Raw genomic sequence first — 14,985 nt, 5'->3', positions numbered from 1 at the left:
TAAATAAGAAATGCATATGCCATCTATAGCCGAAACACATGTGGGTAGAAATTAGGTGTGCTTTGTAAATAAGGTCACTTACGGGTACGTCAAATACAGATTGTCTTGCATACAGCAAGTCTCAAGGAGTATATAACTGTTACATTCTAAATTCTATTCTTTTTTTTTTTTTTTTTTTTTTTTGGTTTTTCGAGACAGGGTTTCTCTGTGGTTTTGGAGCCTGTCCTGGAACTAGCTCTTGTAGACCAGGCTGGCCTCGAACTCACAGAGATCCGCCTGCCTCTGCCTCCCGAGTGCTGGGATTAAAGGCGTGCGCCACCACCGCCCGGTTCTCTAAATTCTATTCTATTCTATTCTAAAATAAGGAGCCCCCTGTAAAACGCAGCCTTTCTCGTATCAGCTAAGTTCTTCTGCCAGATTTTAAGGTAATGCGCCGTGCTGGTCAGAGTGAAGCGACTCAGTTTCTCACTGACAGAATTTCAAATCTTTAATTCTTTTAGAAAGCATTTTGACTGCACATGGTTTTCAAGAACATTATATACTATGCACCACAAGCTCCTTCAAAGCCTTCTTAAGCTAAAATAAAACACAAGTATATATATATAAAAAAAGCAATCTCATAGCTAGGTATGATGTCTCAAGCTTGTAATTCCAGCACTCAGGAGCCTAAGAAAAGAGAATCCAGAGTTCAAAGCAACATAAAGTGTTTGAGATGAGCCAGGACTGCAAAACACCCTATTGAACAAACACCACCACCACCCTAGCCAACTAAACAAAGCACTGACAGCAACAGCAACAACAAATCCCTCCACATTTGGGCTTCCAGTTATAGCACCAATACTTACATGGTACCCAAGGTGACTGCAAATTCTGGGTGAGGGAGCTACAGTGTGCTCCTTGATAAACTCTTGGGTACAGCATATATTAACTTTCTAACGTGTTTTCAAATAGTCTGAGAAGTGCATGTTTTACATCAAAGAAATGAGAATAAGATTCAAAAAAAGCACAAGTAACAAATGCCTAAAAATCCATGCAACAAATATACCAGATGAAATTTTTAGGAGTACAGAGAGAGACTGGAAGGACAGCTCAGCTGTTGGAAGCACTGTCTGCTACTGCAGAGGACCTGGATTCAGTTCCCCAGGGCTGATATTGGGTGTCTCACCATCGCCAGTCACTCCAGCTCCAGGGGATCTTATGCCCTCTACTGGTCTCTGTGGGCATCTGCACTCACACGTGCGCGCATGCGCGCGCGCGCGCGCGCGCGCGCACACACACACACACACACACACACACACACGGTTTAAAAAGTGCCAAAAGAAGAAAAGTATATTAGAAAGAATGAAAAGGACTGTAAGTCTTGATGACTTGATGGCTCTCTGGAGCTGAGGAACTAGAGCCCAGCAATCACCCTCTCCTGGGTTATTGGCTTATTTGTTGCTGCTGAGGAGGGAGCCCACCCCTGAACATGCTAGGCCAGCACTCCACCACTGGGCCAAATCCCCAGAGTTTCCCATTTTTTCCACTTTCCAAGGTCTCTATGCACAGCCTGGCATAATTTTTTATCTCTTTAAATAAGGCAAAACTATAGTCAAATTTATTTTAAAAATTAAAGACAAGGGCCTAGGGAATTGATTTAGGGTTATGATTTCTTGCTGTGCAAAAACATGACAAGAGTTTAGAACTCAGCACATACAGAACAAGCCAGGAATACTACACATCCCCGTGCCCTCACAGAACAAGCCAGGAATACTACACATCCCCATGCCCTCATTAGGCCTTACTGATTCCAGCCTAGCCAAGAGGACATGAGCTGCAAGTTCAGGGAGAGATCCTACCTTAAAGGAATGAGTAAAGTACCTGGAGAGATGGTGCAGAGGTGAGGGAGGAATCAGTAAGGATGATAGGGGAGGACACTCATTACCCTCTTTTGGCTTCCATATGCAAATATAGATAGACAGGCACACAGACAGACATCTACACACAGAGACACATGCACAGACATATAAACACACTAACAAAATAAATGATATTTTTAAAAGCCTTAAGGTGAAACTAGCAAAAAAAAAAAGAGGTGGAAATAAGTTACTCTCTGTCTTCCCTTCATGCTCTGTAACAAGGAAGAACAGAGTCACGGTATGCCTGGGTGTGCATATTTGATCTCACAGATGCTAAATGAAGGGCACATGTGCATAAGTTTGGTACCCACAGAGAGAAGAGTCAGATCCCTGGAGGTGGAATTGCGGGCAGCTGTGAGTTGCCTAACATGGATGCTGAGAACTGAGCCCAGGTCCACCCACAAGAGGTGCCAGTGCTCTTAGCCACTGAGCCTTCTCCCCAGCTCCAGCCTTACGGCCTGTAAGCTTTCCTAGAGTCCACCAGCGTATTCTTGCTGGACTAGTTTCCAGCTTCATGGACAAACATACTCAGTTATTTCCTTTGTAAAACTGAACCAGTTCTCTCTCCGTTACCACAACCAGGAGGTGATAAATGGCAGAGATATTAAGCTCTTGAACGTCCACATTCACAGTAACACCATGTACTGAGAAGAGGTTACTTTTCACATCCAGAAAACCAGAGAATGAAATACAGTGAGCACACTGGCTTTCTACTTGCTTGATAAGCCGAGTGTGTTGTCTTTAAAAACAGTGAAACCCTTTTCTTCACATCCTCTCTTTTGGACATAGGTTACAGAGTACAATCAAGTTGGCTGACTTCATTCAGTCCGCCCATGGCTTTGGAGTCCCTAACAGACACACGGAAGACAGTGTTACGGGGGAGAACTGATGTTCTAAATTTAACAGCGTCAACCACGCATCTTGCTCTTCATTTTGCTCTGTTTTCCAGAGTGTTTGTTCACTGGAGGACACATTTCATACAAATCAAATCAAATCCAAAGGGGGAACTGAGAGCATGCCGGCCATGTGGCCAAGACATTGGGTTCTGGTGTCTAATTAAAACACTGACTCGGTCGTAAAACACTTATTATGCATCTTGTTATGAGCGCTCAACGGAGGGGTAGAGGAGCTGATTTGTCGTAAGTCCAAGCTGGAACCAGTCTCTGAAAGGAGGTGTCTGAAGGGTTTCACAAAAGAAAGCCTCTCTGTTGAGTTTGGCTTTCCTGGATCAAAATGTGTGTGTGTGTGTGTGTGTGTGTGTAGGTCAGGGGAAAATCTTGAGTGCTGGTCCTTAGGTAACTTCCCCCTTTTGATTGAGACAGTGTCTCTCATTGTCCAGGCTAGCTGGCCAGTGAACTCCAGGGATTCCACTGTCTCCCTCCTCCCATCTTTCTATCACTGAGATTACAGGTGCACACCACACCCGGCTTTTAGCTTGGGTTCTGGGTGTTGAACCAAGGTCCTCATGCTTGAGGCAAGCTCTCACAGACTGAGCCATCTCAGTCTTTGCCTTTTGATTCTCAGAGGCATTTTTGCCTTTGCATCAGTAGATAGACCCGAGTCAAGGACGAAAGCTTTTCAGTCAAGCTGGCTGCCCCTCCGTCTTACCTTTCCAGCTGGTCACTCCACATCAGAGCCGAGGAACCTGGGCGGGGCAGGGAGGTGGAGCTGGAAGCATAGTTGGTGTGGTTCCTGATCTGTGGACAGACAGAGGTGTCAGAGGACAGAGCTACTCTTGGGTTCTTTGTCTCAGGTGATGTTCCCTCAAACGTGTTGACAGGAAGCCAAAGCCCACACATTGACTACAGTGGGCATGGTAAAGAAGAAACGTGCTTTAGACTGTCTTCCCAAGACCATCACTCTCCTACCATCACGCTAAGAATGTGAGACACTCTGCTTCCTCCATATCCACGTGTGAAATGATTTCTGTCTCTAGAGGGGTTACTAAGCACTTGTTCAACCCTGAATAAAATGTAATACACTCTGAAAACATAGTTCACATTAATGCATTTATCAGTAACGTTCTTACAAGAAAAAGCAGAATGGAATGAAGTTGTCGCAATAAAAAAAAAAAATCCAGAAAGAAATGAAGTTGTTTTGCTACCCAGAGCATTGGTCTCAAAGTCACCAAGACTAACTGGGACAGCACACCTGTGTGAGACACATGACATTGCTCAGCTTGCCAGGTGAACTGGGTGAGCGTAGCCTTCCCACTCCAGCTGTGTTAAGGAAATGTTGGAGCCCGTGGAGTGGATCCATTCTACCTTGACCAAAGGTCAGAGAGGTCAGGCCTACTCCTGTTCCTTGAAGGTTATGGCAGGAGAACTGACTGACCCAGGGTATAACTACCTACAGGATGTTTGGCCTAGGGTGTGGTCACTGCACGTCCTGCCTAAACAACAGAATACTTAATTTAGGATGTTTTGGGTATTGAAGAGGTAATTTGCTCTTTGTTCTTTGTATCTCGGTAACGAAGTCATTTGCCTCCTCCCTCTGCTTTTGGAGTGGGGTGTATAAACCATATGGAAAATAAATGCAGGCAAATTCAATATTCACTGAGTTTCCCTCCAGACTCTATTCTGTGTCTCTGTCTGTTTCTTTTGTATCTCTGTTTTGTCTGCCTGACATCTCTAGTACACACGCTCCTACCCTGCAGTGTACACACCCATCGAGGCTGGACCCCAACGGATGTTGCCCCAGCATGGGACCCCAACGTGGAAATGGGTGAGCTTATACGGAAAGTGAACCTGGATACCTAGGGCATGCACGGCATCTTTCTCACAGTGCAGAGAAAACAGAAGATTGGCGACAGTGTTCATTCAAACACAACACTGGGTCAGTGGTCAGACTAGGGAGCAAGCAGTGTGCAAGGCCTCCCATCCTCCTTTTATTCTTGTAGGGAAAGAAAACCCTTCTTCCATCTGGGGTAGGTGTATACGCAGTCATCTGCATCATCTGTGTATGATGTAGTCACGCCAACCGCCTGTGTGCATGCGCTAGGCAGGTTTTTTAAAACTGGACGGGCCATCTCCCTCTCTCTCTGCGCACCGATTCCCCAGGCCTGTTACACACCCTCTCTAATAATCCCCTAAGTGGGTTTGTTGCTTGTTTTGTGGTTCTTTCTCTCTCATTCCAGGTAATTTTATTGGTGCCATGACTCGGATGGGGCTCGTGCATGCACACAGGGGCTTAGCTGAGTCGTATGTGGATGTAACCACGCATGCATGCATGTGGGTCACACAGGGGCCGTTTAACATTCAGGCACTTCTGCTGAGGGCTTGTCTGCACGTGCATGGCTCTAGAATCCAGAAGTGCAGCCCTATTTGTGACTGAATAATTACAGTAGGTTCTGGCCTTAGTTGGCCTTGCTGATCCTCCTGTTGCCAGTCAAATAATGGTCCTTAATTAGAGCCCTGCTTCATGATGTAAACACATTGGAGCCTGCCACATTGGTCGACCACATCCTAGCGGTGGGCAATCAGAATCTGGTATCAAGCAGCAGAATGGGAACATTTCTGTGTGGGGCTGGGACAGTGTGTACTAGTCCTTGTCTATCCATCCAGGCCTACAACTCATGCATCAGTCATGAACCTAACATGAGCCACTGACTTGGAACAGTAAGGTATCAGGGAGAACACATCAGTTGTAATACGTGGTTAGGACAGCAGTCATGGGTGCTACCATGAGTGGGGGAGAAGGGTAAAAACTTCCTTCCACTTCTTCCCAATTCTGTTGTAAATTCCCATAAAAATAAGTCTGAAGTAGTTCTATATTTGAATGATGGATGGTCTAGCCTAATAAATGGTTTTTCAGGTAATGATTTATCTTCCATATTTTTCTTCTCTCAAGCATGCCCTCTATGAAAAGACAAATTATCAGTAAGTCCTAAAGATCTGTCAGTTTTTGTTGTAATCAGCTAGAGCTCTGATACACCCAAGTGCCACCAGGTGGTTATAGCCATCCCTGCTCCGCTCCCTCAACCTGTTATAGGATTGGTGTGTGAAGTGAGGATGAAGGATGCTAGCTGCACCTTTCAGTAAGCATCTGCACGGCACACTGTGCGCGGTTAGCAGTGACACAGGCTGAGGCTCTGTGCAGCAACAGGAAGGACTTCAGAAAGGAAGCCGGCCATCAGCCAGCACCAGATGAGCCCTGTGGCAAGTTATGCTTAGCTGCAAGTGGGAAGGGTGCCTGTTTTAAGAATGGGGCACTCTGGGAAGAGTGTCTCATGAAAAACAGCCTTCTCTGACCACTGTGATCCATTCCTCTCAGCTAGAGGTTAAGCTTTTAGACTATGTTGAGAAGTGGTGTTTAAAAGTTCATTAGCGCTTGGGAGGCAGAGGCTGGAGATTGGAAGTGTATGACCAGCCTGGGATTTAGGATAGGGGAGAATTATAAAGTGGAAGCATCCTCTTGAAGCTTTCCCTGCTTTTAATATCATTTCATGTTTAACTCCTCAAATGCACCACCTCCCACAACACCTCCAAAATGGTACAGTTAGCTGCAAATAGACCTCTTAGATACTTCCGCTCTCCACAGCGGAACTCAACCTTTGTATTGACAGAGGGCTTCCTAGAACTAAGCCCCTCAGTCTGACTTCCAGTAATCTCATAGGGTGGCAAAGTGTTTCCCCCACCATTAAATGCAATGTACCCTTTCCTCTCTGAGTAGAGAGCCCAAAGTTCCAGTCAGGTGTGACTTGTGAAGATACATGAAGGACATGTTTAAGAACCCAGGTGAGTCCCATGTGCATGCACGCGAGTGGGAGGTCGACTTCCATGTGGTAACTGTGGCAAGAGTGTCAGCATACCAGTCCCTTGACACAGCCAGTGCTGGGTCTCCTCCGTGGGTGGCCTGAGGAGCCTGTGGCTGCTGGGGGTTTGAGGGGTGACTGACACCTCTATTTGTGGATCTGATAATAGATTAGAAAAACCCTACCGAATACTCAGAGACTATTTGCAATTATACCAGACAGTAATCTTGGAACTTAACCATCATTTTATTTTCACAGGATCCTATAGAAAGAACATCACCCCCATGACAGCTGGAAGTAAATCTAGAAGACAATGTCCCCTAACCCAACAAAGTTTGCCCTCAGGGTTAGGGACATCATTTAGGGGTTGATTATAATTTGTATAGGGTTGGGGATGGGGAGAATTATGTAAACTCAGGGATCTCTTTTTTTTTTAAAGAGGAAATTGGATGGGATAATAGATAAGTGTGAGCTTACTCACACTAATAATAATAGTGAGTAATAGAGTGAATACTTGTGAGCTATTATTTATAGGCACTTACATTGGTATAGATTTTTGTATATTGATACAAACTTAAATTATATTGAATATGTTCCTATTTTAGTCTACAATATTTGTATATCTAGGCAAAGTTATTTTGTCATATTGTATCCATGCATGCTTCTACCTCTGCTTAAGACATTTTGTATAATATTAATACAATTTTAGGATACATTTATCATATTACAATATACATTTCTACCTCTGATCAAGATACTTAAACATTATTTACATGTTGAGATCATTGTCCTCATTTGTTGCACAGTTTTTTAAAGATTGTTTAATATTTTAATATGAAGTCTTAAAGTTATATAGGTATTAAGATTCATTGGTCAATAGTCATCCATGCTTGTCATACTTATAGTTAGACTAATCAGGTTCTTTTGATACATAGAGATTTATTCTGCATAGATAGGTAATCTTCAACCAGTTCAAAGAGCTGTAGAATATGGCATTTAAATAACTTAGGGTTCTATTGAAGAGAGACACAATTGCTCCTGGCAGCACTGATCTGTTACCAAGAGAATGTTGAGCACCAAAGACACTCCACTCGGAGCTTGTTTACGTCTTGACAAAACTGGCCTTTGGGCAAGGAACTGCCCATGCATCCACCACTGACAAAATGCATGATGTCTGGACAGGACAAGCAGGATACAAGAAAAAAAGACTGTCAAATCTTGCCAAGACAGGGTAAGACAACAGTTTTGAAAAATTTCCTGCCTCTAAAAATGGTCAATTACTCTAGGCCTTAGCCAAAGTTGGTTGCTCCAATGTTGCAAATAAGACTTTGGGTGCTTGCCCAGGTAGCCAGTTGTCTCTGACATTTGTTGCAAATTTTGGAAGTTGCTTGATTGCACTTCCTGCTTACTCAAGTAATATTATTTCTCTTCTTGGGCCTTGATGAGGTTGAAGACTAGATAGATGTAATTAACTTTCCTCCCATGACTTGGCCAAGTTATTTATATATAAGACTTAAACTCCTTAGGCTAGGATAATTATTGAAACATTTATCACATGTTTCTTGCTTGATATTGTTTATACTGGTTGTAATTCTAATTTTTATACCTGATATTTGTTCTTATTGCATATAATTTTGTATTAGGCTTAGAAATTTCTTATTTAAACAAAAGGGAGGTGCTGTAGGAACTCCCCCCACCAGTGGCAGTTAAGTCACCCACCCACTTGGGTGTGGCCTCTTTTCCTGTATATGCCTATGTAAGGCGTTTGTCCCGCCTCTTTTCTGGCTGTGGGATTCGGTTGCTGTTCCCTGTTCCAGCAGAGGGTTGTGATCTGTGAGTCTACTCCTAAATAAATATCCCTCTATTATACTCACTTCTGAGCTAGTGTGGGATTTCTCTTAAGCATCTTTCTTCTTGTTTGCTCTGCCTCTGTGGGCTGAACCCCGTGCTAGTCTGTCTGTGAGATGCTGTAGTTCAAGGACCCTGTGTGCATGGACTCCTTAACTAACTGACTTATTCCATCCTGGTCCTGGCATCTCAGGGCTGGGACAGTCTACACAGAGGTCTAGGACTCATGTAAACATTAGCTTCATGTTTTGAAGAGGCCTGAGAGGAAACTTGTAGAATTCTCTCCTGTTGTCCCTAGTCACCTGTATTCTTATTACAATTATGCTCTCCCATAGCTGCCCACCCCTCTTCTGCCTCCTGTTCACTAGCCCCTTTCAAACCCTTCTAAATATGAATTATTCTCTTTGATTCCTTCCCTGAAAAACCATAATCATAATGTACTTTTCCTCTGGTAAGCATCGTTCTAAGCATTTTACCAATCTTAATTCATTTAAATATCACCGTCTTCCCGTGAGATGGGAGGAACTGAAACACAGAGAAGTAACCCAGGGTCACCGACAGGATGTGCAGAGTTGGATTCAAGCCACACAGGGATAATGATACACTACCAGTCTATAGCTAATATCACGGATGTGTTACTTCCTCTAACTCCCTCTCTGGATTTCACTCAATGTTAATAAAAGTCGATCTGCTAGTAACTTTCAGTATTTATTGCCATTTCTGGTGCTGCAGCTGTCAAGCTAAGTATGCCTGTTTTGTGGATTAAGCTCTAACATTTATGAACTCGGCTCTCCCTTTTTATATAGAAATAGCAAAACTTCATTATCTGGAATGAAGACATTGTCCTGAGGAGGGAATACGGTAAATTTTATTTATATGACACTTAAAAGAGAAATTAGCCATTTGATCAATTAGTAATTAATAACTAAATATACATGATAGAGATGGAATTGAAGGGAAATGTAGGTACTTTAGGATACTGACATGGAAAAACAAACCCCTCATGGCCAGTGGCTTTTCATAATTGAGACAGTAATATACAGGTACACACACACACACACACACACACACAAGAATGTATGGCATGGTAGAGAGTCCATTGGGAAGACAAGAAACAGTAGAAAGGGGATCTAATTGCAGGAGAAGAGAGCACAGTGGAGCCTGTCTTCACCCCGAATTGGAACTCGCAGCTCATCCTTAGGGAGAGTCTGCTCTTAGTCACAGGGCCAACTACTCAGAGCAGGGCGGTGATCCTGTGAGTAAGCAAAACTGCACTTTTCACAGCTAGAAGGAGCTTTGGGGATCACGGAATCCAGCGCCTTTACACATGGGGATGTGAAGCCAAGTTGTTTTTATGGTAACAAAGCTGGATTTTAGTAAAGGTTTGTCCAGAAGCCAGTTTCCTCATTTTTGTTCCACATGAAGCCCAAGAATAGATCAGCAGATTTCATCTACTTATAAACAGCCCAGAGCATAAATTGTCCAGTATAAAAGAGAAAGGAGAGAGCAGAGGAGGGGAGGGGAGGTATGGAAAAGAGAATGTGAATTAATGACCAGAATGAAAGCTGACCGGGGACCTGGCCCAGGGCTATTGTCATCAGCTCCAGATGTCCATCGGTTTTTGTTTGTCGATGCCTCTGAGTGTCTAGCCTCTAGGATACTGCAGCCTGATTACTCCAGGGTATTCAAATGAGTGGTCTTGTGTTTTCACCTAGTATCTGTACGCAGACATTATTAGCTCCACTCACACGCAAATGTTGCTGATCATGGCGCTTCAGTGAAGTAAGGGAGTTGCTCAAATCTAGATCAAGAACCACAGCCTCATGGGCTCTGCTGCTCTCTGCAGAGGTTAAGGTAATGGAATAGTTTACAGTGAGAATAGGGATGGTAAGTCACCCCAGGCAAGGAACAGCCTCTTGTCAGGTTTGTTAACTCTATCCTGGTCTTTCTGGAGTGAAGTTATCATTCTGGCCCACTCTACATCGAGACCACTTCAAACCCCTCAGAGCTTCCCTGCTCCTTCCTGCTCTTTTCAGAACCCAGATCACTCTGAGAGGGAACAAGAGGGCCTCCCATGCAAGGGCCTTGGCCCTGGCTGCTGACTCCAGACAGATCAACATTCCTCTCCGTCATGGAGTGTCTGGAAGCGCACAGCCTCTTTCACAGTTCCATATGCTTCCCTTGTTTCCCCGTTTTGTGACTCCAGGACCACTACTTGAATCTGGGTGTATCCAGTGGTATTCTGTGCTTTTGCAAAAACACTAATGTGCATTCTAAACAGAATAAATCGTCATTATGCTTCTCGTATTAACATAAGTTCACGATGCCCTGAGATCTTAGAGAGGGGGATCTATAAAAGTGATTTAGGAGATCTGGGGCTTCCTGGGAAATGGAAAGAAGGATGGTGAGGAGGACTGCAGAAGAAGGGCTAAGTTCTTAAAGGCACAGTGGCAGGCCTGAGCCAGCACTGCCTGCGACAGGGGCCATTTCACAATGTCCTAAGATTGAGAGAGGTGGATGGTGCCTGGTGAAGCACAACACCTCCCCTCCATGTGAGCCCAAGACTTTCACACACATTTGAGGGCCACATGTAATAATTAGCTGTAAAAGTCTGAGGAGGAAGAAAGTCCAAGGTGACGTCAATTATCTTGTAGGAGGAGCCCCTGGGAAAAGGCTGGGGAAAGCCATCACCTTTGACCTGTGTGACCACACCTGGACTGCTTGCTTTCATACCAGGACCATGGAACCTGATGCTGAGCATGGCTCTCATCCCAGAGCTGTCTTCACTTTGCATTGTGAAGTAGGAGACTTGGTGTTCTCCTTGAAAACCACAGCATCGTCGCAGAAAGCAAAGGAAGCTGCTTGTTAGTGCCCAAAGCTGTGAGCAGCCCTGTGTGGAACTGCCAGAGGCAGGGGATTCTCTGAGAAGAAGTCAACAGTTGTTCCCACAGAGTTTGATAAGTATCTGTAGACACTATACTTCCACACTGCAGTGAGTTTTCACTTCCTCTTCAAGTGGTTATTTTCCAGGAGTATATGCATGCCTTATTTGAACATTAAGTCATTTAAAAATCCATATTCCAAAATAGTGAAAGAAAAAAATAAGAACATTAAAAATACTTATTCCAAATGATTAGCCCTGAAATTATATACATACAAGTCACTCTAAATAGACTAAGGTTATATATGTGTGTTCACATATGTGTGTGAACTTATATATTAATAACAAAGAAAAAGAGATCATGATTTCAAGAGAGAGCGAGGACAGGGAAATAGGAAGGGGTAAAGGGAGAAAAAGGAAAGGGAAAATTATACTTTAATTTTAAAAGCCAACAACAAAAATTTAATGCAGTATCTAAAGCAAGCTTGCTATAATGGAATAATCTCAGTTTAACAAAAATTGAAGGAATTAATTTGAACATTACCCTAATTTTTAAAATGTCAACAGGCAAAAAATAAAACAGAATAAAATACATCCATATGCTAACTGACAAGTTGAAATGATTCTTATCTTTTAAATATTTGTCTGTGCACGGGGGTGGAATACATGTCTGTGTGTCACATATGTACCTGGTGCCCTTGAAGACTTAGACAAGGGTATCGGATCCCCCAGAACTGGAGTTACAGCTGTGAGCCTCCACATGGGTCCTGAGGACAGAACTTGGGTCCTCTGCAAGAGCGGCCAGTGCTCTTAGCTGCTGAGCGATCTCTACAGCATCAATTCTGTTTCAAAAAGAGAAATCCTGCTGGGGCATCTCTTCCTCCATAAACCATGGCACATTTTCAGTTCCTTCTTCATGTTCCCTGCACCATCATGCGGACACAGGCTCCTTCAGAAAGCAGCTTGTGTTTTGTTGCCTCCGGTCTTTGTTATCCTTGCCCACATCCATCCCCGTTTAAGAAAGCCAGCAAGCAGTGTTTCCCCCATGGATCCCGTCCAGACGCCTCTCAGTGCTGAACTGTGTCCTGAAAGTGTGAGGCCAATAAATCTTCTCCTCCCTCAAACTGCTGTTTCTTACAATGGCAGAGTAGAAACTAGAACACGCCATATGATTGTGTGTAAGCCTGAAAGGGTTGGACTGTCTGAATTGCTCGGAACAAAACTGAGAGTGTGGCCCAAGGTAAGTGCTCAGGAGAGTTAGCCAATCCCTTTCAGCTGTGTTGGATACGGTATTTATTACCCTGCCCACAATTCTAGAATCCTGTAAGGGATAGTCCGTAGCCATCACATCGGCTGAAGGGGTAACCATGAGTCTCCCTATATATTTTGTATAAGGATTCTGTCCACTGCTGCCCAATCGGACTACACAGGCATGCACAACCAAGTCATAAGTTAGTCAGTGACCTATGACCTTGTCAATCAAGCAGCAAATTGTTGATGCTGGTTCTTATTGGTAGTCAACCTGAAGAAAGAAACCGTTGAGAGGTCCATGAGGGAGTTTCTAGATTGGGTAAATTAGGGAGGGGAGACCCATCTTGGCTGCGGGTGGCACCATCCACGGACAAGAACAAAACAAGCTGACTGTGGATGCAATGTGACCTCACATTCCTGCCACGGTGACTGTCATAGTTTGGATGTGAAATGTCCACCTGGGGCTGAGGTATCATCAGAATCTTTGGTCCCAGCATCAGTTTTAGGAGCCTGATGAGCTTCAGGAGGGAGGGCAAGGCTGGCATGGTTGGGTCATGAAGGTGTCTCAAGGTTTCGCGTCCTCTCAAACCATGAACCAAACTAATCCTTCTTCCCAGGAGCTGCTTTCTATTTGGTTTTGGTCACAAAAACAAGAGAAGTAACTGACCAGAGAGCCTAGTGACTCACAGCCTAGCTATCGACTTTCTTAGTTACTTTTTTTGGCAAACCTGGAAGTACAGGGCTCAGGCAGAACTGGGGACATGCCCAATCAGCCCCACAAGAAGGCCCAGGTCCAAAAGGTTACACAGCCTTCCATAATTGTATTTTGTTTGCTTATTTGTTTTCTAAAGAGAGAGGGAAAGAAAAGGCATAGAGTTGGGGGGATAGGGAGAATCTTGGAGGACCTGGATGAGGAAAAATCATGATCAGAATATACTGCATGAATTCAGTAAAGGAAAAAAAATATTACTGTTCCCTGCTCTCCCACATGTAAACACCTTTGGACTGTAACCAGAGGGAAAGGAAAAGTATGTGTAGCTGAAGTGCCAAGGGAAGAAATTGCAGACAAAGACCCTACTTACGCTGAGTGACAAGCAGGGAAACGATGTCCTCCATCCAGGACGGGTGCGTCAACATCAAACGACATGAGCGTGTGAGGGAGGCAAGACCAGGAACCCCAAAGAAGAGGAAGGAAGGCTCTAAGCCTTTGAGGACACGCAGCAGCAAGGTGTCTTGGTGTTTGTGTGTGAGGTAAAGGGGAAGTTGATGAGGATGCTCTCATCTCTCCTGGCTTCCTTGAAGTCCTTTGGGATTAGGGAAGGGACAGAAAGCTGGTGGATAGAGACCAGCATAGGGACGCTGTGGTTAGGGTCAAAGAGTTGTCCTAGCAGAGGCAGTGTTCCTACAGGTGAGGAACCCAAAGCAGTATCTAGACTCTAGAAGGAAAAGGTTGCGCTTGCAGTGACTTCTATACCAGAAGGAGGACGGTAGTCGGAGTTGAGTCCACAGGACCTGGGATTCCTGATGTGTAAGGAAGTGACCCTCAGTTTACCACAACTCCCTTGCTTTCACAAACAGGAATCACCTGTGGGTAGGTTACACTGGTCTGATTGGCTGAACCAGGTCTACCTGTGGGCAACCTTCTCTCCTCTAACAGGTAGTATGGAGTATGTAACAGCCTGCGCCTTCACACTGGTACCATCTAGCAAGGGAAGGGAGAAAGGGAGAAACAAAAAAAAAAAAGAGAGAGAGAAAGAGAGAGTACCTTCAACTGTAAGTTTTGGAACCCACTGTGTTGCTCTCCTGCCTCCCAGGCCCTACCACATCAGTGGAGAACACAGATCAGTGCTGATTGGTGGTGATGTTGCATTCTACACAACAAATATAGAAATAGACATTTAAAAGCTGCTAAAATCACACTCATTTTACAATCAGTCTTGTTACAGTCATAGCAAACCCTAAGTTGTGGAGGATGTGTGCAACACCTCCCTCCTACTAGTTAGCAGAAAGGAAGAAACAGACGCCATCAACTCTGAATAAATACAGCAACTGCCCTTATACATTTGTAAACATTGACCTTTCCCCCAACTTAATGCATTACAAAAACAATCAGAAAGAAATCCAAAACAAAATTAAAATCTCTGCCCAAAATGAAAAATAAAAAAAAGCCACACTATTTCCAAACAAACTAGGAATGTAGAAACAGAGACAAATAGAAGTATACATAAATTGTATAAATTGTCACCCAAAAGTCTATTGAGGATCTCTTTGCAATTTCCTATGGTAAACAGATCACAGGAAATTCAGCTCAGACAAGAAGCAAACAACCCCAAGGCTCTTATTTATCACCAAGT

The 14,985-nt window shown here is 44.0% G+C and overlaps 1 protein-coding gene across 3 annotated transcripts in view; it reads right to left on the bottom strand.

Moving 5' to 3' along the window:
• The window catches only part of Ptger3 (prostaglandin E receptor 3), an 85,082-nt gene that overhangs the window by 26,088 nt on the left and 44,009 nt on the right, over positions 1-14,985 (bottom strand). For all 3 annotated transcript variants that reach the window (XM_057793279.1, XM_057793280.1, XM_057793281.1), the window contains exon 3: positions 3,507-3,595. In XM_057793279.1, the coding sequence (XP_057649262.1) occupies positions 3,507-3,595 (89 nt within the window). The remainder of the gene's footprint in view (positions 1-3,506; positions 3,596-14,985) is intronic.

This window comes from Chionomys nivalis, chromosome 18 (assembly GCF_950005125.1).
Source record: "Chionomys nivalis chromosome 18, mChiNiv1.1, whole genome shotgun sequence".
Lineage (NCBI taxonomy): Eukaryota > Metazoa > Chordata > Mammalia > Rodentia > Cricetidae > Chionomys > Chionomys nivalis.
This window is presented reverse-complemented; position numbering and strand designations above follow the sequence as displayed.